Below are 25,873 nucleotides of genomic sequence, written 5' to 3' on the forward strand. Positions count from 1 at the left end.
CCTTGTCTGTGTCAGGATCTGCTTATCATAGTGTGATTTGGGGTGATAAATGGAAATTGATTAAAACTGATTCTGTATCTCTGTATCTTGCAGATAATGTGTAAAACTTGTTTCTTCATGTAGGGCCATGAATCCGAAGAAGAATATGACGAAGAGGCCCTACTGGGGTCTGATGATGAAAAGGGAGATAAGTCAGGATATGCCAACACTACAGAAGAAGGCATCTCTCTCATTGAGGACTCGGAGAGCTTCAACCAGACTGCAGGGGACTCAATGGAGGGAGACTTTATTGAGTAAGGCTACACAGTTTTAAATAATTCGGCTATGTCATTGTGACCCAGGATCAACCAGGTCACACGGTAAAACTGATGAATCCTCATTTTATTCTGAGCAGATCACTTATTAACATAAATTAAATAAACAACTAGAGCTTCTCAAAGTAACGTTCATGTCAAATGTGGTATATCATGAACATTTGCAGATATTTGTCTAGAGCCACATTCTGCCTGGAAATAGGAAATTACATGCTTCTTATTGCTCATTCGACCCTTAACATCCGGTTAGAATCGGTCTTCAGCAACCCATGCTTATCGTAAAAGGCGACTAACAGGATCGGGTGGTTAAACTCCCTGACTTGGTTGACACATGTCATCATATTCCAGTTGCGGGTTAGAGCATCCGCCCGGGGAGCGGAAGGTCGCGGGTTCAATCCCCGACCGCGTCATACCAAAAGACGTTAAAATATGGTACTTGTTGGTCCCTGCCTGGCGCTCGGCATTAATGGGTACAACAAGGACTGGTCGGCTGGGAGTCAGTATACTGTGCCTAAGTGGGGTATTCATGCTTCACTGCGGCATGGTATCTCAGTGGGCTAGCACTATACAACCAGCTTAAGTCTGGGCTAGTACAAGCAGCCGTGCAGGCTATTCGTACATACACATACACATGCATGCATGTTGTCATCATATGAGCGAAATATTCTCATGCACGACGTTAAACCCAATTTCACCTCACCTCACCTCATATTCCAGTTGCGTAGATCGATGCTCATGCTGTTGATCACTGGATTGTCTGGTCAAGACTCGATAAGCTACAGACCGTTGCCATATAGCAGGAATATTGCGGAGTGCGGCGTTAAACAACAAACCAGTGTGTTACTGTGTATAATTCCTGGTACATGTATGTTACACATGTATAATTCCTGGTACATGTATGTTACACACGTATAATTCCTGGTACATGTATGTTACACACGTATAATTCCTGGTACATGTATGTTACACACGTATAATTCCTGGTACATGTATGTCACACACGTATAATTCCTGGTACATGTATGTCACACATGTATAATTCCTGGTACATGTATGTCACACATGTATAATTCCTGTATGTACATGTTACACACTTATAATGATACATCTGGTACATGTATGTTACACATGTATAATTCCTGGTACATGTATGTTACACATGTATAATTCCTGGTACATGTATGTTACACATCGTATAATTCCTGGTACATGTATGTCACACATTATAATTCCTGGTACATGTATGTTACACATACACGTATAATTCCTGGTACATGTATGTCGCATGTATAATTCCTGGTACATGTATGTCACACATGTATAATTCCTGGTACATGTATGTTACGTATAATTCCTGGTACATGTATGTTACACATGTATAATTCCTGGTACATGTATGTCACACATGTATAATTCCTGGTACATGTATGTTACACACGTATAATTCCTGGTACATGTATGTTACACATGTATAATTCCTGGTACATGTATGTCACACATGTATAATTCCTGGTACATGTATGTTACACATGTATAATTCCTGGTACATGTATGTTACACATGTATAATTCCTGGTACATGTATGTTACACATGTATAATTCCTGGTACATGTATGTTACACACGTATAATTCCTGGTACATGTATGTCCACACATGTAATTCCTTGGTACATGTATGTCACACATGTATAATTCCTGGTACATGTATGTTACACGTATAATTCCTGGTACATGTATGTTACACATGTATAATTCCTGGTACATGTATGTTACACACGTATAATTCCTGGTACATGTATGTTTCACATGTATAATTCCTGGTACATGTATGTTACACACGTATAATTCCTGGTACATGTATGTTACACATGTATAATTCATAGCTGGTGTGTACACAGCTGTGTATCATGAGCAGCCTCAGCCAACAGTCTGCTAGTCACATACCCTTATATGGGCATATATTTGTACTCTTGTGTAAATTTTTTTTAAAAATGAGCTATAAGCGTGCATACTTGTGGATATGTTGCAAGGCATATCAATGATTATCATCAACGTAAAATCAAAACGTATCAGATTGCTTCATTTCTAAAGGTCTTCCATCGACGTCCAATATATGTGATATTGTTACGGAAAACAACGACGATATATTCCATGTACCATAAGGGTTTGCAATGGGTGCACCAGTCATACATGGCACTGTGTTTGTTGTGAAAAGTTCTGTCCAACGGACATGTCAGACACCTTAACAGTCCGTTTGATTTCATCTGCGACCAATAAATTGCTCACTAACACAAAATCTAATAATTGCAACAAAACCAAATTTTGCACAGTCACAGGAAATCGACAGACCAACTCTGATGATGTGTCTCATAATTTTGGACACCCAAATAAAAAAGTACAGTCAGCTCTCGTTAATCCGACACTCATTAATCCGACAATCACGTTAATCCAACAAAAAGTTAGGGAACCATTTAAAACAGTGATAATTACTCTCGTTAATCCGACATTCTCGCATTCCGACTCCGACACACCAATCTAGCAGCTGATTCTGTAAATACATTGTAAAAACATTCGTTAATCCGACAATCAACACAGCCGGTCGGATGATCCGACCGTATACAAACAATCACACATGAGTGGTAATTAGCGTGTGCCTTACTGGCTGCTTGACACCGGCGTCAGTGAACATCACACTTGTTAATTAGGAACACAGGATAATTAATTGAGACGATTTAATCAAGAAATAACAGTAGAGCGAGCTGTATAAAATGTTTACAACCGACATGAGTTTTCATCACAAGATGTTTGTCACGAAGTACACCACCTGCTAAGCGACCCTTGTAGAAGTTCGCCACTGATCAAGAAAGAAATCTCCTTTTGAAGAAAGACAAACCCCAGACAACACAACAAGAAGTCATCACTTTTGCTGAGCAGAAGTTTGATGTGAAGATTGGACGATCGACCGTATCTGACATCCTGAAGCAGTCTGCTTAGTGGTTGAGCGTCTCTACGACTGATTCCAATGCTTCAAGCTATCTGAGGCCAAAACATCGTTGAACACTTTGCAAACATTTCTGACATACCACTTAGACGTGTTTGATCAATGACCATCAAAGACTTTTTCAAGTTATAAATTATATATGTTATGATACACGCCTGATTGTACATTAGACGTCCACATGTTATTATGGAATTAGTTGTATGGAAACTGTAACATATTCAACATCCGGGTCATAATGGCAGCTGATATGCGGTAAAAACAAACGTGAGTTTTGTGCCAATGTGGTCATGAAATAGATATGAAACTGTTCGCTTATGTGATTATATATCTATGTTATGCCATCTATGAATGTTAATAAATGAAAACAAGTATGTATTGTTAGTATTTTTTATTTCTGTGAATATTTTTACATACAATGAAGATAACTAGATCTACCATTTCTGATATGCATGCAACAGTATGAAGATCATGACATTTAGTAAACATTGATATTTTCACACAAATACATTAATCCGACATTTTCATTAATCCGACATTTTCGTTAATCCGACATATTTCTCTGCAACCACAAGTGTCGGATTAACGAGAGTTGACTGTAATTCAACAAAAGATCATTCAAGACCGCTACCATATAGCTGGAAAAACAAAACAACCTTATTGCTCGTTCAGAGGTATCAAATTCAATACCTTAGACAGAAACAGACAGTCTACATCACCTTGGATGCTTCTATTTCTGGCCTAGTACTTTGTCAGTAGAGGTCAAATGGTATGGTATGGTATGTATTACAGTACAAGGCCTTCAGTTCGATCCGTTTCAGTTCGGTATACAAGATATCATCATAATGCAGAACACTAACAAGAGCCAAATCTTACATTGTTCAATAGCATGGGAGAAAAATAACATTAATCTTTGTTATTTTGAATAAACAAAACTCATTTATGACTAGATAGACATGAAAGTACGAAAACAAAAAATACCAGGGTTTTTATTGCATAACAGTATACCAAACCGAAGGCAAAATACCGCAATTCTACTAATACTGCGGTATACCCTTTCACTGCTATTTGTCAGTCATTGTCAGTAAATTGTTTAAGTACTTATATGTACAGTTATAGGTCACAACATGTACAGTTGTAGTTGTAGTTGCTGAAAGCACAGTAGAAATTGACTAAGAGTCTGTTTCAAAATTTAGGGACCAGGTTTAGAGAGCTGGAGAATTGGTACTTTTCTACATTTAACTGCAGCACCACATTTTCTGTGTTATAAGGAGCAGTGGTCGTGGCCTTGTGTTTGAGTTTCTTTAAACCAAATCATTCAGTGATATTCTGCTATCAGACATACTGTTGTAGTTTCCCTTTGTAAGATCAGTATTAACTTATGTTCATGTTTCCAACAGGCACGATGCAGGGGGACTCGACGGGGCTCAAGATGCGGAAGTGAGTGTTAAACTGTTTCTTTTTAAAATTATGCTGAGAAATATGAATACATGTACTTGGGAGCCATTGTACGAAACAACCTTAACGCTACAACTGTCGTAAGTCAGTGTTATTGTATGGGAGTTACGATCACCTTAGCGCTACGACTGTAGTAAGTCATTGTTATAGTTTGGGAGTTACGATCACCTTAGCGCTACGACTGTAGTAAGTCATTGTTATAGTATGGGAGTTATGATCACCTTAGCGCTACGACTGTTGTAAGTCAATGTTATAGTATGGGAGTTATGATCACCTTAACGCCACAACTGTCGTAAGTCAGTGTTATTGTATGGGAGTTACGATCACCTTTCGACTGTAGTAAGTCATTGTTATAGTTTGGGAGTTCTACGATCACCTTAAGCCACGACTGTAGTAAGTCATTGTTATAGTATGGGAGTTACGATCACCTTAGCGCTACGACTGTAGTAAGTCATTGTTATAGTATGGGAGTTATGATCACCTTAGCGCTACGACTGTTTTAAGTCAATGTTATAGTATGGGAGTTATGATCACCTTAACGCCACAACTGTCGTAAGTCAGTGTTATTGTATGGGAGTTACGATCACCTTAGCGCTACGACTGTAGTAAGTCATTGTTATAGTATGGGAGTTACGATCACCTTAGCGCTACGACTGTAGTAAGTCATTGTTATAGTATGGGAGTTATGATCACCTTAGCGCTACGACTGTTGTAAGTCAATGTTATAGTATGGGAGTTATGATCACCTTAACGCCACAACTGTCGTAAGTCAGTGTTATTTTATGGGAGTTACGATCACCTTAGCGCTACGACTGTAGTAAGTCATTGTTATAGTATGGGAGTTACGATCACCTTAGCGCTACGACTGTAGTAAGTCATTGTTATAGTATGGGAGTTATGATCACCTTAGCGCTACGACTGTTGTAAGTCAATGTTATAGTATGGGAGTTACGATCAGCTTAGCGCTACGACTGTCGTAAGTCATTGTTATAGTATTGGAGTTACGACCACCTTAGCGCTACGACTGTTGTAAGTCAATGTTATAGTGTGGGTGTTACGATCACCTTAGAGCTACGACTGTTGTAAGTCAATGTTATAGTATGGGAGTTGCAATCACCTTGGCGCTGGACTGTCGTAAATCATTGTTATAATATGGGAACTGTGAACATCATAACACTAAGATTGTAATGGCTCCTGGGTAAGGACAAGCATCAATGGCTGCAAGAGGCGGCAACTAATATCAGTACAGTCAGGCCGTGTTAATCCGAAAACTTACGGACTACTAAAACGAACCATAATGTCACCACTACAGTAGAGTTACTTCCCTTTGACATACCGAGACAATATAGAAGAAAGTATACATGTACATGTATCAAAAGACTTTATTACAGTTTGTATAACAATCAAAACTCAGAAACTCATTCATGTTTAAAGAAATCACCAATGGCAGTGGTGTTGGGAGGCAGGAAATGAACTTTCACGTTGGTCAATCCAAACCTTATGTACCGCTGGATTAATGAAGCAAACCCAAGTGTAATTCGCTAACCCGTTACCGCTAATTAGCATCCGGACCCGGAGAGTGAAGCACAGGATTAATGAATCAACAATTAATGAGTTTGCATAGTAATTATTATAGTTCACTAACTGAAACAGTTGGAAGATATATCTTGGATGATAAGTAGAATTTAGCCTTGTGTCCTTTGACATCAAATATATCAACACTCATTTATAAAAGAAATAAATGTCTTGCTTTGACATTCCTGATTTGTGTTCCAGGCTTTAGAGATAGCTGTTGATGATGAAGAGATTCAGGACCTGGCTGAAGGCCTTGATGACTTCAACCCAGATAGCTACAACAATGACCAGTATGACGATGGTATCCTCTACCAGGAGGGTGGCGTGGGCTTTGAGGGGGGTGGGGAACCATACCCGCAAGATGAGCAGCAGTACCAAGGGGAGGATTACGAAGCACAGCAGTTCAACCAGGAGGGACAAGAAGGACAGTTCAACACAACACAGGAAGATGCTGAGGAGCAGGAGGTACTGTTTTTCCTTCTTCTTTTTTTCATAACACAGATTTATGTCTTACTCAGTTGGCCTTTACATGCAAACATAGTTAGGGGCTACAAGCATGAAACAAGTTTTGCTGTTAGTGCATTGGTAATATGCAACCTGAAGATTATTGCATGTGGGCCATTTTCTTAAACTGGGCATTTTTTTAATTTATTTTTTTTAAAAACCAAAGTTTTCTTTCTTACTCAGTTGGCCATGGTTACACGTTAGCCTTTACATACATCCATTAAATGTTACAAATTAAAATTTATGCCTTCTCTTTGTCCATCTGTATTATTGATTAAATATTCATGGCCATAAACTTGTAGTAATATTTGTTTTTTGTTTGTTTGTTTGTTTGTTCTTTAATGCTGCACTCAGCAATATTCCTGCTATATGGCGGCGGTCTGTAAATAAACAAGTCTGGACCAGACAATCCAGTGATTAACAGCATGAGCATTGAACTACACAACTAAGAAATGATGGCATGTGTCAACCAAGTCAGCGAGCCTGACCACCCAATCTTGTTAGTCACACCTTACGACAAGCATGGATTGTAACACATGTAATATTTAGGATTACACTTTCGGGATCTTACGGGTGTGTAATAATTACTGCTATGGCAACATATGACGTGATTAATGTAATATCCAGGGAGATGAGACACAGACCACTCAGGAGCTCCAGGAGGAGAGTGACAGTGAGAGTGATAGCGATGGGGAGTCAGGCCGAGGCAGGTTCAAGTCTGAGAGGTCCAACATCATCACCATCGCCACCACCAAGTCCAGACAGGACATCCCCGGAAACTCTCGGTAAGCTGCTGGCAGTATTACAGCTTGGCACCAGCATGGACACTTCACTGCACAATTTCAATACTTAACAGGAACCTCAAATATTCCTGTATATATTGCCAATGTAGATGGTGTTACTGTCGCTTTAGAAATATTTTGCTCTGTGACTTCAGATTATTTTTGTCAGATTTTGGAGTATTTTTTACAGAGATTTTGGAGTACTTACTTCAAAGTTTTTTGGGTATTTACTCCAAAGATTGTGGGGTATTTTACTCAAAGGTTCATTGGGGTGATGCTTATTTTCCTGATTTCAGAAATCAGTGAAGAACAGCAGCAAGAGATTGACCAGTTCTTGTCCAGCAACCAGAAAGGTCGTCGAGGTCGTGGGGGTCAGTGGCGACAGCAGGGCCCTAGAGGTCGAGGTCAGTTTGGATCAAGAGGGCCCTGGCAACAGTTTAGGCCTCAAGGGGGACCTGGACAGCAGCAGTCATTCAATTCACAACAGAGATTTGGTCCTCCTAGACAGGCCTGGAATCAGCCGCCTCACCAGCAGGGACCCCCGGACCATATGCAACATAATCAACAACACCAGCACCATCAGCAGCAGCACCAACAACATCATCAACCTCATTCACAACACCCAGCGCAACCTCAGGTATTGTAAATTCACAGTTGTACTAATATCCATTACCATGTTCCATATTGTCGAGGGGCAGTCGGATAACCTAGTGGTTGAAGCATTCACTCAATACACCAAAGACTAGGGTTGATTCACGACATGAATGTGAAGCCCATTTCTGGTGTCCCCGACTCACTCACTCACTCACTCACTCACTCACTCACTCACTCACTCACTCACTCACTCACTCACTCACTCACTCACTCACTCACTCACTCACTCACTCACTCACTCACTCACTCACTCACTCACTCACTCACTCACTCTTGCTTTGTTATTGCACCTGTTTGAGGTGTGGGATCAGATCTCCAACTGAGTTCACCTTTCCTTGACGAAACTTTGCATACATGTTAAACAAATGTTGACCGTAAAAGGTTTCCAGATGCGTCAGGTGGTCAGGCTCGTTGAGATCCCCACACCATAGGTCACTAGATTGTCTCATTCAACTCAATAAGTTATAGGCCGCCACGTTGTGCCTTGATAATTTCTGAAAAGCAACACACAAAACTAATATCTATAATATATTTTGTGTGTCCAGCATCAACAGCAACCACCTCAGTCTCATGCCCTGCCACACCCGGCACATCCTGCTCACCCCAGTGTTGACAGCAGTCAGCAGCCAGCTCTGGGCTCCTCAGCCCAGCCACCGCCTTCGTCGCAGCCATCGTCCAGGAAGATCCTGATTAACCCTCACTTCCGGGCCCGGGCACCAGCACCGGCTCCCCAGCCAGCGTCAACCAACATATCATGGACGACACAGCGAGGCCCCGCTGATGTGTATCAACCCCCCCAGATGCCTCATCCACAGCCAGCTGCGGTAGCTCCACAGGTGAGATATGGGGATATTTTGCTCCACAGGTGAGAAAAGGTTTGTGGAACTGGTGAGTATTGCTTCAAAGGTGAGAATGTGGTATTAATTTTGCATCACATGCAAAGAGGTTTTTGTGAGAGTCACTGTACAGGTAGGAAATGGAGGTGTTGTATAGGTGAGAAAAAAGAGTGTTGTACATTTAGGAAAGAGGAGTGCTCTGCAGGTACGATACAGGAGTGCTATACAGGTTAGAAGGGGGAGTGCTGTACAGGTGAGGGAGGGTTGTACTGGTAGGTATTGGGGATCATTGTACATGTGAGAAGGGGGGCGTGGTACCGGTAGGAAAAGGGACTGCAGTACAGGTATAACAGGGGAGTGCTCTACAGTTAAGAAGAGGGAGTGCCCGTAAAGGTAGGAAACAAGATTGCTATACAGAAGACGGACAGCTGTACAGGCAGGTTAGGGGAGTGCTGTACAAGTATGAACGGGGAGTGTTGTACACTTGAGAAAGGGGAGCATTGTAGGGTGGGGCGCAGGACAGGGCCCAGTGCTATTCATGAGACGGGAGAGTTGCACAGGTAGGAAAGGGGAGCATTGTACAGGTGAGAAGGGATAGTGCTGTACAGGTGAGAAGAGGGACATGTGAGACACGACACATTGAGAAAGTGAGAAGGGGTCATATCATGTAAGTAAGAAGTGTTGAGAGTTGCTTCACAACTGAGGGGAGGATGGTGGGTTGGATGATCCACAAATGAGAACAGTTTAATGTGTAAAATGCTGTTGTTTTAACACAGTGTGTGTATTGCTAACTGCAAAGAAAAACAATGTCAACTCACTTCCTCCAAACCTGTGTCTACCTGCAGGTATCACCTTACCAGCCTCCAGCATCAGAACCATGGCGAAGTCAGTCCCAAGCTCCGGTGCAGGGCCAGTACCAACCTCCTCAGCATCAAGTATCACAGCCATATCCAGGTATGGAGTTGTCACTGTTCAACAGTGGGGTACTTGCTTCTTTGTCGAATAGGAATTGTGGCTGATTTCTCACGTGTGTGTATACTAACATTCAGACAATCGTAGAAACTGGTCAGAAAGATTACATATCTGAATAAGAGGATACCCCAAAATACGTTAAAATTCTTCTCTTTGTTAAACCCCATTCAACCTAATATCATCTCTTCCTTGACTTGAGTTTGAGCTGTTGACTTAAATTTCTATAACATAAGGAAATGATTTTGAATGAAGTCTCCACAGAGGATGACTAATTGTTGGGTTTATGTTGAACCAGCATCTCTTGCTTGTCAGAAATGTCGACTTTAGGATTAGCTGCTCAGCTGTATGTGTGTCACCATGCCGTGATGTTAATGCTGAGATCAGCATTTTTCCAGCAACATGCAGTCTGTAATTGTTGGGATCTGGACCAGACCATCCAGTGATTGTTAATTGTTCAATTCACCTCTGAGCAATATTCAGTAATTGTTTTTAATTTATGGAGTTCATACATTCGTGTGGTAAAATTCATGAAATTCAAATGATGCACTTGGGATACATTGACATTCATCCACCAAGTCAGTAAGCCTACCACTGATTCTGTTAGTTGTCTCTTAGAATAAGAGAAACCAAGAAACACCACAAGCATCATACTTTGATGATGCGTGTTCTTGCTCAGACTGTCACAAGACTGGCTGAAGGACCAGATTTCAAAATGATTCCCATTGATTTACTGTCAATAAATGTCATTAAATTTATTGTTACATTTTCAAATATATAGTTGAGTTTGGGTATAAACTGTAAACCAAATGATATTGTTTCTGCATGATATGAATGTTAAATGAATGTCTCTGTTCGGTATCACGAGTGACAAGAATGAGAATGGAATGACTTTTGAGATTTCGCAGACCCTGATGGCTTTGAAGTTACTGATCATGGGTACAAATCCCAAATTTGCTCTCCTTATGCTACTGGGTCTGTCTTCAGTAGTCCCATGCTTGTGGCTTGACCACAGTGACCAACAGTGACGCAAACCTGCAGTAACTGGACTCCTGAAACATGTAACTCACACACCTGAAATATCACTTAGTTCAACACATCGTATTTGTTGCAGGACCTGGTTACCCCCAGCCGTACCCCCAGACTCCCCAGCCACTACTGTCTGTCTCAAGTCAGCCCCGGCCCCTCCTGTCACACCAGGGACCCCCAGGTAAAACAACTAGCTTCTAGTTAGATTTTTATACTGAATGAACCAACCTGTCCTATCCCTGACATATATTGAAGACAATTTCTCAATTCACAACTGCATGACAATTTTGAGAACAAAGGAAAATCTTTAATACTTTGGAGAAAGTGGATTCCTGGTAAGTCTTCTTGGGGGGGTTACAATTTGCAATTGCTCCCCTTAGCCAGGGCCTAGATTTGTCGAAGCTGTCTTAAAGCTAAGATAGTCATAATTGCCATGGATTAACATTACCCTATAACTATCTTAGCTCTAAGAGAGCTTCGAAAATCTAGGCGCAGGAAAGAATGCTATGATCTTGGGTTTGACCTAAAACTCTTGTCAATACTCTACCTGTGCTACCTGTGCTATATATTTCACTAAGTATATGTGAGGCCTGCACCAGTTCCGGCTTTCCTCTTAAGCTTACAGGTTCGGTGTGGTAGCCTAATGGTTAAAATATTCACTCCATTTGCCGAAGGCCTGGGTTTGATTCTCCATTTGGGTACAGTGTGTGAGGCCAATTTCTGGTGTCCCCGCCATAATATTGCTGGAATATTGCTCAAAGTGGCGTAAAACTAAACTCACTCACACTCACTCACTCTTAAGCTTACAGGTTTGGTGTGGTAGCCTAATGGTTAAAATATTCACTCCTTTTGCCGAAGGCCTGAGTTTGATTCTCCATTTGGGTACAGTGTGTGAGGCCCCCTGCTGTGATCAATGTACTAAAAGCAGTGTAAAATCAAACTCCCTCACAAGCTAATATATAAATGATACTGCTGCAAGCTGAAACTCAATTCACTCACTAACTACAGGCCAGCCAAGGTATCATCAGCCCCTAGTTCAACCGCAGCACCGAAGCACCAACCGCAGCACCAACCGAGGCGCCAACCGCAGCACCAACACCGCAGCACCAACCGCAGCACCAACAGCAGCAGCAACCGCAGCAGCAAGGCTCCATGATTCCCACCACCAGCAACCAACAGCAGCGTTTCCAGCAACCAGGCCACAACCAGCAGTTTCAGCAGCAACAGCAACAGCAGCTGATGCCTCCCCCTCAACAACATCTGCAACACCAGCAGATTCACAGCTTCAACCGCGTGCTCCAAACCAGCATCCTCCTCCTCTCCCTCTCTCTCCTCTCCTCCTCTCCTCTCCTCTCTCTCCTCCTCTCCCTCTCTCTCCCTCTCTCTCTCTCCTCTCTCCCTCTCCTCTCTCTCTCTCCTCCTCCTCTCTCTCCCTCTCCCTCTCCTCCTCTCTCTCTCCTCTCTCCTCTCTCCTCTCTCTCTCTCTCTCTCTCTCTCCTCTCTCTCTCTCTCTCCTCTCCTCTCTCCTCTCTCTCCTCTCCTCCTCCTCTCCTCTCTCTCTCCTCTCCTCTCTCTCTCCCTCTCCTCTCTCCCTCCTCTCCTCCTCTCCTCTCCTCTCTCTCCTCTCTCTCTCTCTCTCTCTCTCTCTCCTCTCTCTCTCTCTCCTCCTCTCTCCCTCTCCTCTCTCTCTCCTCTCCTCTCCCTCTCTCTCTCCTCTCCTCTCCCTCTCTCTCTCTCTCCTCTCTCCTCTCTCTCTCCTCTCTCCTCCTCTCTCCTCTCTCTCTCCTCTCTCTCCTCTCTCCCTCTCCTCTCCCTCCTCTCTCTCTCCTCTCCTCCCTCTCTCTCTCCTCCCTCCTCTCCTCTCCTCTCTCTCTCTCTCTCTCTCCTCTCCTCCTCCTCTCTCCTCTCCCTCTCTCTTCCTCTCCTCTCCCTCCTCTCTCTCCTCTCTCCTCTCTCTCCCCTCTCCTCTCTCCCTCTCTCTCTCTCCCCTCTCCCTCCCTCCCTCCCTCTCCTCTCCCCTCCCCTCACACACGCACACACTATTCTCTACCAGATTATGAGCAGTTGGGAATCCTTTAAAAAGAACTGCACTCACCCCAAACACCTGGTTCTATTCCTCACACGGTTACTGAATGTGGGCAGCCTACACTAGGTGTCCCTTGCTGCCATATGGGTGGAATATGGGTAAATATTCCATGAAATATTTGATTCATTTACAGGAGGAGCCGATGGATGATGAAACTCGAGAGCTGAGGAAGAAGCTGGAGGAGCAGAAACGGATGCGGGAAGAGATAATCAAGAAGAAGGAGATGAAGCGTAGATCTGGAGGCAGTCAGGCGGCCGGAGGAACTTCGAGAAGAAGTTGGCTCAGAAGGTTAGTGGGTTAATTACAGGAATCACCACAATGGGTTTCATTTCATTGAAGTGTTGTCAACCAGTTGTTAAAATCGGTAAATCTAGATAGTCAGTAAGGGAATCACCAAAGCCAAGTAGTGAAGTGTTGTCAAAGTTGTTATCTTGATCAGTCAGTGGGGGTAGCCAAGTGGTTATGGCGTTTGCTCATCATTCGAAGACCTAGGCTTGATTCTAGTGGTGTGACGATTCATCGATACGCATCGATACATCCATCCATGGGCCGCCGATACAGTGCATCGATACAAAGTTTTACATTGTCGTATATCCTGATACGATACTTCAAATGGGCAACGATACATCGATGTTTAACTTTGAATATTGACGAATCGCGATATCTGTCAAGAAAAGAGACTCACTTTTGTTTGATGATTAAAATAGTTGCTTACTTATTTTCCCTTCATAAGTAAATGTTTTCTCGGAAATTCTTGCATAAACAACTGTGTCAGACATAGAGCTCACGTGTTATTATTATTCACAAAGTCCGTGTATAAACTTAATTATCTCGTTTCCGAATGAACATTGAAAAACGCTGGCAGAATTTGACGAAATACTTTAAAATGGTTTTGTTTTCATATAAATGTGTTTTATAGTTGGTGTTAGAATTAAATATTTTAGTATCGTGATGCGTATCGTATCGCCACCCTTATATCATGATTCACATCGTATTGCAGCTTCAGTGCACGATACTTTGGCAATATATCGTCGTGACTAAACTTATAGCATCGTGATGTATCGTATCGCAGGTTGTATGCCAATGCCAGCTCTACTTGATTCCCCACATGGTTACAATATTTGAAGCTCGTTCTAGTGTTACCCGCCGTGATATTGCTGGAATATTGCTAAAAGCGACATAAAACCGTACTCTCTCTCTTGATCATAATCAGTCCCTATGACACAGTGTTGTTGATATGCTCCAATACTTGGTCAGACTAGGTTCGCTGGACACTATTGAATATCTGATCAGATACTGGATCAGAAGAAGTCCCCTCATTCTCTACCCACAGAGGTTACTCAAAAGATTACTCAGAGGTCATATCTTCCCTCATTCCTACCTCTGTTCTAATTCCCAGTTCTCAAAAAATCCCCTAGCAGCAAAAAAACGCAACACGAAGTATCTCCCATCTTTCTATCCAATCAGAACATGTGTTACATCAACTTAAATCCAATATGGCGATCCCAATCCCTGTTTCTTATGGATGTTCCTTCCAAACACTTGCTTAACTTGACTAATCCAAATGTGGGGACACAAATTTCCCTCCTCTGCTCGGGACTTGTGTTGATGTGGCCCACGAGACATTTAATGGCTAGCTTGTCTGTGGTCAACGAGGGCAATGACACCATTGATCTGCCATTACATGACAAAAATGTTTGCGCATCGTGCAGGGGAAGAGGTTCTATTTTTTCCGAAGCATACGGAAATTACTGAGGCTTTGCGAATGATCACTTTTGGAACAACGTTGCTGATTGCACAACTAAATCTGATTGCAACCAATCACGAATCCTGAACACTCGCACCATGAAAGGGCCTTATTAGAACAGAGGTATGTGGGAAGATATGACTTGAGTAACCTCTGTGGAAAGAGAATGAAGTCACCTTGGACCCAGTGCTGGGGATTTGTTCAGACACTGGGCCAGATTAAAACACCTTGGACCCAGTGCTGGAGATCTGTTCAGACACTGGGCCTGATTAAGCCCCCATGGACCCAGTGCTGGGGATCTGTTCAAACACTGGACCCAGTGCAGTGGGGGATCTGTTCAAACACTGGTTCAGATTAAGCCCCCATGGACCCAGTGCTGGGGATCTGTTTAAACACTGGGTCAGATTAAGTCCCCTTGGACCCAGTGCTGGGGATCTGTTCAAACACAGGGTCAGATTAAGCCCCCTTGGACCCAGTGGGGGGGATCTGTTCAAACACGGGGTCAGATTAAGCCCCCTTGGACCCAGTGCTGGGGATTTGTTCAGACACTGGGCCAGATTAAAACACCTTGGACCCAGTGCTGGAGATCTGTTCAAACACTGGATCAGATTAAGTCCCCTTGGACCCAGTGCTGGGGATCTGTTCAAACACTGGATCAGATTAAGCCCCCATGGACCAGTGCTGGGGATCTGTTCAAACACTGGGTCAGATTAAGTCCCCTTGGACCCAGTGGGGGGGATCTGTTCAAACACTGGGTCAGATTAAGCCCCCATGGACCCAGTGCTGGGGATCTGTTCAAACACTGTTTCAGATTAAGTCCCCATGGACCCAGTGCTGGGGATCTGTTCAAACACTGGGTCAGATTAAGTCCCCTTGGACCCAAATCCAAATGTATGTCAGTGGTCAGTGAATGACTGAACGTGGATCTTACATTACAATCAAGTGACTGAAATCCTGGGCTTGAATCCAAACAAATAAGACCACATCATGTATTTAGCTGATTGTTATGGTTCTGTCTTATTCCTACCAAGAGTCTCCACAGGCCATTTTTATCCCCCGCAACGCGTTTTGCGAGGGGTATTAAAATGGACTCCGTCCGTCCGTCCGTCCGTCCGTGCACATTTGTCTTTTCCGGAGCAGAACTCTAAAACCATTCAATATTTCTTCACCAAACTTGGCACATACATGGATCTGGTGGTGTACTGGTGCCTTTTGGTAGTTTTGGAATTCTGAATAAAATATTTTGGCGTTTCCATGGCAACAAGTTCGACTTTGACTGAAATTGGTGGTAGTGCTCTTTTCCAGAGCAGAACTTTAAAACCGTTCAATATTTCTTCACCAAACTTGGCACATAGATAGATCTGGTGGTCTACTGGTGCCTTTTCGTTGTTTTGGAATTCTGAATTAAATATTTTTGGCGCTTCCATGGCAACAAGTTTGACTTAGACTGAAATTGGTGATAGTGCTCCTTTCTGGAGCAGAACTTTCAAAACCTTTCAATACTCTCCTTCCACTTTTCTATATACACACCTAAATATTTGACATAATCATAACTCGTAGACATAATCATGAAGAGTATTTTGCCATTGCGGGGGATATTGATGACTTTGTCTTCTTGTCTTTTTTCAAAATTGACACAAAGCACAAGGGATCTTAGGCGCAATAACAATTTTAACTGTGGCAATGTCACTCTCACAAAAGGAATTTTTAATGCTTCCCAGAATGGTAAACTGAAATTCTGAACTTAAAGCCAAATGCTAAATTTTTCACATTTTTAACAATATTCCAGCTATATCATGGTACAGGACGCCAGAAACAATTTTTACACTTTTGACATTTGAACCTAGATCTTGTCATGATGAGTGAAAGCTTTGACCACTCAGCTATTCCACCATCCAGGTGGTATGAGTAATGACTGAATGAGTAAGTTTTGCCATGTTGGTAAGTATACGATGACAATGCTTAAAAAGATTGGACTTACTAGTGAGTCTTTTCCTGGTTTGAGACAAACAAATGTTTCACTCGCTTTGCTTCTGCCACAGGAATGACAATTGATGACATTGCTGATCCCTCCTCTGACTCTGGGCAAGACGCTGGCATCCAAGATGGTCAGCCAATACAGGCCATAGGATCTCCTGCAGTCAAACCTAAAGCAGTACCAGGCAACCTGGCCAATCAGACGATGGGCAGAGGTCAGCCTATCCGTGGAATATCGGGGTCAGGGAACCAGCAAGGGTCACTCATGCGTCAGATGTCTGGCGGGATGGGTGATCACCAGGGAAGTCCGAATGTTGGTATAAAACGGCAGATGAGTGGTGATGGTCCCATTCAGGCCAAAAACACCAGAATTTCTCAGCAGGGAAATCAGCAGATGAATGCTGGGAGAGGTCAACAGATGAACAGGGGTCAAGGGCAACCTAGAGGACGTGGCCAGATGAGAGGAGGGCAGATGAATGTTCGTGGGAGAGGTCATCATCATCAAGGAGGTCCGAACGGACATGTCAACCCAGAGGTTAGGATGAATCAGAACCAAGGCTTTCATGATCCTGGGTTTCAGGGTCAAGGTCCAGCAAATAGAGGTCATGGTCCCCCAAATAGAGGTCAAGGACAGGTTATGGGTCGAGGTGGACCAGGAGGTCGAGGTCAGCCAATGATGCAGGGACCTAACCGTGGAGGACCTGGACATCCCAACATGAGAGGAAGGGGTGGGTCGCCCATGAGAGGAAATATGCAAGGCAATAATAATATGATGGGACCTAACGTGATGAGGGGCAGAGGTCAGCCCAATATGCAAGGTCAGCCCAATATGAGAGGTCAGCCCAATATGAGAGGACAGCCCAATATGCGAGGACAGCCCAATATGCGAGGTCAACCCAATATGCGAGGACAGCCACATATGCGAGGTCAACCCAATATGCGAGGTCAGCCGAATATGAGAGGTCAGATGCCCATGAGAGGTCAGACCAATGTCCGTGGGCCTCAACGTGGCAGGGGACAAATGCATGGAGGTAGAATGGGACATGTTACTAGAAACCAAGGTCAAGGTGAACCTGCAGGCAACAACCATGGGGTGCTAACCTCACCACCCCAGACAAGGTCAGTGGTGCAGGGTCAGGGTGAAGGTGAAGGTCAGACTCGGAAAGTTGTTGTGCGAGGGCGAGGAGCAGCAAATACCGCAGGTCAAGGCAGAGGTCGCGGAGGTGGTGCTCAATCTGGTGCAAATCAGAACAGGGTGAGTTAGAATGTTGATCTGTTGGATGGAGCAGTGTGAACTGGGTGAGTTAGAATGTTGATCTGTTGGATGGAGCAGTGTGAACAGTGTGAGTTAGAATGTTGATCTGTTGGATGGAGCAGTGTGGACAGGCTGAGTTAGAATGTTGATCTGTTGGATGGAGCAGTGTGAACAGTGTGAGTTAGAATGTTGATCTGTTGGATGGAGCAGTGTGAACAGGGTGAGTTAGAATGTTGATCTGTTGGATGGAGCAGTGTGAAATAGTCTCAAATTATTTATCCAGAAATTTCATTCTGTGAAGGTATCAATCAAATTAACTCAAACTGCAATTTGTTTCACTTACAAGATATTAATTTCTTAGTGTTGACATCCTTTTAATCATTAAAAAGTGTCTATAGTATGTACGACAGACATTGCAAAACATTCCCATATTGTTGGCAGTTAGATGTTATCATTTATTACAGAAAATTGTGATGAGTAGTTCACAGACAATACGGATAACTAACTTGTCAGCATCAACGTCCCAAAAGGTTCTAGACCAACTGTGCAAAACTGTCGGCCCAGTGGAGGTGAGTCACATAACACGCATAGCTCATAGAGCTTCATGGGGCGGTGGGGTAGCCCAGTGGTTAAAACGTTCGCTCATCACATCGAAGGCCTGGGTTCGATTCCCCACATGGGTACAATGTGTGAAGCCCATTTCTGGTGTCCCCTGCCATGATATTGCTAGAATATCGCTAAAAGTGGCTTAAAACCTAACTCACTCCCTCATAATTGTGCTGTAGTCTTTGTATGATTTGAAGCTCATGAACTGTGATAATTTACATAATTGTCTCTTGGTTTAAAAACCAATTATGATTCTGGAATTATCATCACCTTGACCCCATGAAGATCTGGGTCAGGACCCGTGAAGATCGGGGTAGAATAGGTCTTCAGCAACCCATGTGCTTGCCATAAAAGGCGACTATGCTTGTCGTAAAAGGCGACTAACGGGATCGGGTGGTCAGTTTCGCTGACTTGGTTGACACATGTCATCGGTTCCCAATTGCGCAGATCGATGCTCATGCTGTTGATCACTGGATTGTCTTGTCCAGACTCGATTATTTACAGACCGCCGCCATATAGCTGGGATATTGCTGAGTGCGGCGTAAAACTCAACTCACTCACTCACTGGGTTAGAGTTAGTCTTCAGCAACCCATGCTTGTCGTAAGAGGCGACTGACGGGATCGGGTGGTTCTTGCCAACTTGGTTGATACATGGTATTGTATCCCATTTGGGTAGATTGATGCTCATGGATTATCTGGTCCAGACCCAATTATTTACTGTGGCTGGAATAGTGCCGAGTGCAGAGTTAAACTACAAACATATCATCACCATGTCTGGGCTTCTGGGGCGGTGGGGTAGCCTAATGGTTAAAGTGTTGGCTCGTCATGCCGAAGACCTGGGTTCGAATCCCAACATGGGCACAATGTGTGAAGCCCATTTCTGGTGTCCCCTGCCGTGATGTTGCTGGAATATTGCTAAAAGCGGCGTAAAACCAAACTCAGTCAGTCAGTCAGTCTGTGCTTCTGGGCTCGACTGAAATGGTAAATGCCTTGCATGACCTCACTGTGACAGGATGGAGGCTCATGTCAATTCCTGTTTCTCTTAAAGAGCATTTCTTTGGTAAAAGCGGAGAAGCGGGCGACCATCAAGTTCTGTAACTCCAACCACGCATCCACCTTCACTAAGAGATACAACAGGTAAGACATGGACTTGCATCAATCTTAGCGCTAAGTTTCCTTTGTACAATGGCACCCTGTTTGGCTTGGTGTATTCTTTGTCTGAACTGGATATCCATGTTAATTTGCAGTTACCAGTGACAACCAGTGCCTGACTTGGATATGTTTTGTTGTATATTGAGGTATGTCAAATTACCAATTATGGGATGAGTTACTTCCCTTTGCCTACAGCACCGTAGGAACATTCCACTTGTATGGATTACGGAGGTCGTCTGTCATGAGTCACCATTAAAATACACCGGTGTTTAATCGGCCTGTTTGTCTTTCATGAAGAACCCGAGTTTGCATGTGTATGAAGAACCCCAAAACATTACATGTTTCATTCAGGATATTGTTTTCATAGTGATGAGTGAGGTGAGGTGAGGTGAGGTGAAATTGGGTTTAACATCGCGCTGGAGAATATTTTGCTCATATGACGACGTGCATGCTTGTGTATGTGTATGTGCAGCTGCTTGTACTAGCCCAGACTTAAGCTGGTTGTATAGTGCTAGCCCACTGTGATACCATGCCGCAGTGAAGCATGAATACCCCACTCAGACACATTTTACTGACTCCGAGCCGACCAGTCCTTGTTGTACCCATTAATGCCGAGCGCCAGGCAGGGACCAACAAGTACCATGTTTTAACGTCTTTTGGTATGACGCAGTCGGGGATTGAACCCGCAACCACCACGGAAGCGATCAATAGTGATGAGTAGTGTATTGAATTCACGAACAGTATGGTTTCGTATTCATATGCGATTGAATTACTACTTACGCCTGTGAAGATCCGGGTTAAAATTGATCTTCAGTAACCCATGCTTGTCATAAGTGGAGACTAACAGGATCGGGTGGTCAGGCTCACTGACTTAGTTAGCACATCATCGTATCCCAGTTATGTAAATTGATGCTCATGCTGTTGATCATTGGATTGTCTGGGTCAGACACGTTTGTATACAGACCGCCAGAGGTACAGATAAGCTGCATATCTGTGTAAATTACGCAAATATTTATGTGAAAACTCAATTGTTATTACGTCTATTGCGTACAAGTACGCTTGAATTTTTGTAAATACTCAATAAATTTGATCTTACATGCGTAAACACAAAAATGTCGAATCATAGCTTGCGTAGCGGTGCATAGATCAAATAACTGAGGTATATTCAGAGGTTCTATTTCAACACATGAACTTGGCAACTTGCAGTCTTTCTTATCGTTTCTCAAATTACAGATCCAATGTAAATAACATATAAACTTTATTATATTTTTACAATTAATGTAAAATGGCAAAATACCCAAATGAGTTTGAGTGAGGTGGGTACAATTTATGTGGTTACTCAAAGGAAAATTCCGATACCCAATTGAGATGAACACAAGCGAGTACATAACTCAATGACCCAAAGAGTTATCTGTAGCTCGAGACCGCCTGAGGCTGGAATATTGCTGAGTGCGGCTTAAAACTAAACTCACTCACTCACTGTTACTACTCGTGTTTGTGAGAACATTAAACATGCATGGGTTCAACGTGATTTCAGGCCTCGAACAACTCCATCGGTATTATTGAGTGGCAGTATGTTCAGGCCTCGAACAACTCCATTGGTATTATTGGGTGGCAGTAGGTTCAGGGCAAGCAAGAAGTGAACAAAACCTCATCCTACTGAGCAAGTACGTTTCAGTCACATGGTTTGGGAGGGATATAATTTGCTATGCAGCTGAAACAGTACAGATAGAATTAAAGACGTTTTACTCACTCACTCTACCTATTTCTCTCCAGACATATGATTGATCTGTCCCACATCAATGTTGAACTTGTCAACTGAGCTGGATCAGCCATCTTCACAAGCAGCGTGGCAGAGTTGTCCCCCCTTCTTCGCATGGGCCCTGGCAGAGTTGTCCCCCTTCTTCATATGACAAGACAGAGTTGTTCCCCTTTCTGCACAAGATGCCTGGTGTGGAAATAAATGGACTTGTATATTGCTGCCTGACACACTAGGTAAAAAATTATTTTGGACTTGGAACAGATTCAAGTCTTTTCTCTTTTCAGATGTACTACTGTTATGTTTGTAGATCATGCCTGCTTGTCTCGTTTTCAAAAGCTGGTATGATAAATGTTTGTCATGATGTCGATAATCATTGTGATGGGGGACATGTACACATCCTGCGATTTTGTACATTTGGCATTGAGAAAATATGTCAGCACCAATGCAACTCTTGGAATGTCAAGAAATCATCAGCAGAACAGGGTAAAGAGACAGTGGAACAAGACCAAAGAATAATCAAGAAGAAAGGACAAAGACTAAAGTATTGTGAGGGCAATCACAACATATAACTACTTCATCCTGGGATAGCCCTTGTTTGTGATTGGTCAGTTAGCAAATTGTAACACTGCATCCTGGCATTGTACTTCTTTGTGATTGGTCAGATGGCAAATGGGAACATTGCATCCTGGGTGACTCAGATTTGTGATTGCTTAAATAGCGAATCAGAACATTGCATCCTTGAACTATACTGATTTCTGATTGGTCAGTCACCTGTTGTTCCAACCCAAGATGTCATTGATTTGTGATTGATGAGTTCTGCTGATGAGGCTGTCTTGTTGAAAGATGGCCGTCTGTTTTAGAAGAATTTATCACAAGATAGGACTGTGTTGAAGATGAAGACCTTCCGATTTCCTGTCAGACATTTGTGACTATGAAAGAGAGACATGGTTTGTGTCTCACTCAAGAATTTCCTCAGCAACAGTGGTAGCGATTGTGTTGCTGGTCAAGATCTGTGACATTCAATATAACATGAGAGTTAGTAATTCTTATAAAAAAATTGTACCAAAATCAGAATGGATTCCTATTTATCATTGTTTTAGGACGTGTAAATAACTGTAAACTGAAGACAAGACCCCAGGCGATATTTAAATAATGTGTGTATATATGGAGATAGGGAGTATCCGATTTGGATCAACCTCAATTTTAGTTTGACACAAAGTTTTATGAAGGACTTTGTTGATCTGATTTTATGTCATTTCAGCTATGTGTCCTGGCTGTGTGTTTTTTTAATTATCACAGGAGATTTAGTTTCCTTGTTTTATTCTTGTTTAAAGTGCTATGAACAGAAAATCAAAGAAATCGAAACTTTAGAGATCAGTATCTGGTTCGGATACAGTCGGCTTGTCAAATACTGGCAAAAGGGTACAGAACTCAAGAATTCTGTAATTTACAAGGTTGTAGAAATAATAGCAAGAATATTAATAATCTAAGAATAATAAAAGACTTGATAGGGTATTTTCCGGCATATTTCCGTTCCAGAAAAAGTGAAGAGTGTCAATGCAAATGCTCCCAGACCTAAGTGTTAATGGAACATCTCATAATCCCCCTGGGTGTAAGGGTAATGCTATTTCTCAGGGCATTAGTAGTTGTAGATGCCCTTGATCTGTGAGTAAAAACAAGCAAGTAAATATTGCCCAACAATCTACCATCATCTCAGTAAACAGTTAAGATAACCCCCGCCAAGTTACAAACACCCCCACCCACCCCCAATCAGGTTATTACACCCTATCCCTCCAATCAAGTTAAACCCCCACCCCATCAAGATAATACCCCCTCTGTTAAGTTATGAGACCCTATAATTGTTCTATGAAGACCCCAGGGTGTCCTTCCAAGATCAAGTGGTAACTTCCATTACCCATTAAATATTTCTCTTCTCAAAGTAAAAAATATCTACCACCACTGTAACTTATGGCTTTTCTCTCAGGTTAAACATGGACACCATGATTTGGCTGAATAGCAATCAAACAAGAAGTAACCCCCTCTAACTCATTGTCAACATGTCCAAACAGAAACAACCCACCTTCTTCCATTCCACCACCCTCCATCCCCCCACCCCATCCCACCCCATCCCACCCCCACTCCAAATCAGAGCGATGTATTTCTTCATAAGTCATTTGCATGAATGAAAAGATCTAGTAGGCCGACAGCTATTGTTAGTTCTAACTGATCTATATTGGAAAAGATTCTGTGTCTGAATTAAAAAGTTTTGCAATGATGATTCTACAGATTCCAAGTCATGATTTCATAATTACCAGTGAATAGTGAATATTAAAGATAGCATTATTTTTTTTCCTAAATTCACTTAACCATCCTGTTAATATAATATGTCAACATGTATGATAAAGTGCTATTGAGAGGAAGCGAAAGTCCTCAGATGCCATCGCAGTAATTTTGAACACGTTAGGTGACTGTTTAATAATAGGTGCAGCAAGTAAGGTCTGATTGGTCGAAAGGTTATCATTTCAACAAGTATATCTCTCTTGTGTTCGATATCATTCGTATTTACACTGTGATGATACGACAGTATTTTTTGCACTTCAAATCCCAGATGTTGGAGACCATAGACATTCAATCCAATCATTGATCCATCAGACATTCAATCCCAAAGATTGTGAATCCTATAGACGTTGAATCCCAAACGGAATGCGAAGAAATCATGGTCCTATATTACACAGAGAGTGTTCCTTTAATTTTGTTCAACCTGGTTCATGTACATTTTTGGAAGATTAACAAATCTGATGTATATTGATAAATATGCTGTAAAATAAAAAAGAATTGTGCTTAAGAATTGGTTTTCTAATTGATCAGTGTTGTGAGTGGTAAGAAACACTGAGAATGTTCAATATATACTTTGTCAAGGATTGGGATGACTTTTGTGAATCAGGTATGCTTTAAAAAAATCAATTGCATTGTGAAATGAGCATAGACCGTTAACAAATGTGAAATGATATGGAATTACCAGTTATACAGCTGGTGGCTTCATTTGTGATGACTCACTAGAATATTTTTTGTCCAATATTCATGTAAACCCCATTCGTGGAATTAGCTATTACTTTGAAATCTTCATATTATTGAAATATATTCATAGGAAACAAGCCTTGCATAGAGATTATGTTTGTTATTCAGATATATTTGGGCCTGGGTATCTTCTCTGAACATCACAATGAAGCTTGTCTCGATTACTATGTAATTTTAGCTTTGGGCATGTATTCTTCACTGGGTGATTGTATTACCTTCCTGCTTAAATGCACATTCAAGGGTTATTCACAGGGAACAGAGGTCATGGAGCTGTGTTACTTTGGTGCCCAGAAAGCCAGAATTGTAGGTTCTAATGATTTTAATGGGGGTCACCCATTTTGTTCGGGGGTGGGGGTCATCTATTTTGTACACACACATACTAGGGGGTCAGCAATTTTGTACTTAAAACATGTTTAAAATTATGCTTAGAAATTATGGGAAGGGAGGGGGATCATTGATTTTGTGCATGATGTGGTGGGGAGCACTTATTTTGTACATAAATTGGGGGTCATTCACATTGTACATGCTTCTCCATAAAAATCATCATCATCCCCCTACAGACCGCCAGCATATAGCTGGAATATTGCTGAGTGTGGCATAAAACTAAACTCACTCACTCACTCACTCACTCACTCACTCACTCACTCACTCACTCACTCACTCACTCACTCACTCACATATCTCTCTCACACACAGGCATCAATTATGAACGGTCCCTTAGGTGTCTAGGTTTGTCGAACTGTACCAATAGTTTGTGAGTTACTCCAAAGTGGTAAATGTCGGAGACCTGCATCACATTGGGCATTTCTTCCATGTTGTGCCTCGATTAACTGAAATAATGTTCAAACTAACTCACTACTAAAACACAGCTGTCAACCCAAAATATGTCCAGGAAGTGAGAACCAAAAAATGGGTTGGGATTATATTTTTTTGTATTTTTTGCTGTATTCTGGAAGCTTTTGCTGGCAAGCTTATATATATTACTCTTTTGCCTTGTGTCCGGGCTTAAGTGTTAGGTCCAATCAATCAGAGACAGTTGTTATTTGAGGTGAAACATCATATAGCAATATTCAGAAAGCACTTTTATGAAA

At 42.4% G+C, this 25,873-nt stretch overlaps 1 protein-coding gene across 1 annotated transcript in view; it reads left to right on the forward strand.

The window, feature by feature from the left end:
• LOC124273614 (RNA-binding protein 33-like) overlaps nt 1-24,549 on the forward strand; it is a 29,091-nt gene extending 4,542 nt beyond the window's left edge. Inside the window, 16 exon segments of the mRNA XM_046708897.1 lie at nt 124-293; nt 4,713-4,752; nt 6,547-6,810; nt 7,477-7,620; nt 7,622-7,634; nt 7,928-8,268; nt 8,831-9,121; nt 9,967-10,075; nt 11,205-11,300; nt 12,128-12,381; nt 13,339-13,440; nt 13,442-13,493; nt 16,995-18,184; nt 18,649-18,753; nt 19,839-19,927; nt 21,719-24,549. Of these exon segments, the coding sequence (XP_046564853.1) occupies nt 124-293; nt 4,713-4,752; nt 6,547-6,810; nt 7,477-7,620; nt 7,622-7,634; nt 7,928-8,268; nt 8,831-9,121; nt 9,967-10,075; nt 11,205-11,300; nt 12,128-12,381; nt 13,339-13,440; nt 13,442-13,493; nt 16,995-18,184; nt 18,649-18,753; nt 19,839-19,927; nt 21,719-21,764 (3,306 nt within the window). The 3' untranslated portion in view covers nt 21,765-24,549.
• Nucleotides 24,550-25,873: the final 1,324 nt, after the last annotated feature.

Source organism: Haliotis rubra, unplaced genomic scaffold, assembly GCF_003918875.1.
Source record: "Haliotis rubra isolate DU_JTF1 unplaced genomic scaffold, ASM391887v1 Scf182, whole genome shotgun sequence".
Taxonomy (NCBI): domain Eukaryota; kingdom Metazoa; phylum Mollusca; class Gastropoda; order Lepetellida; family Haliotidae; genus Haliotis; species Haliotis rubra.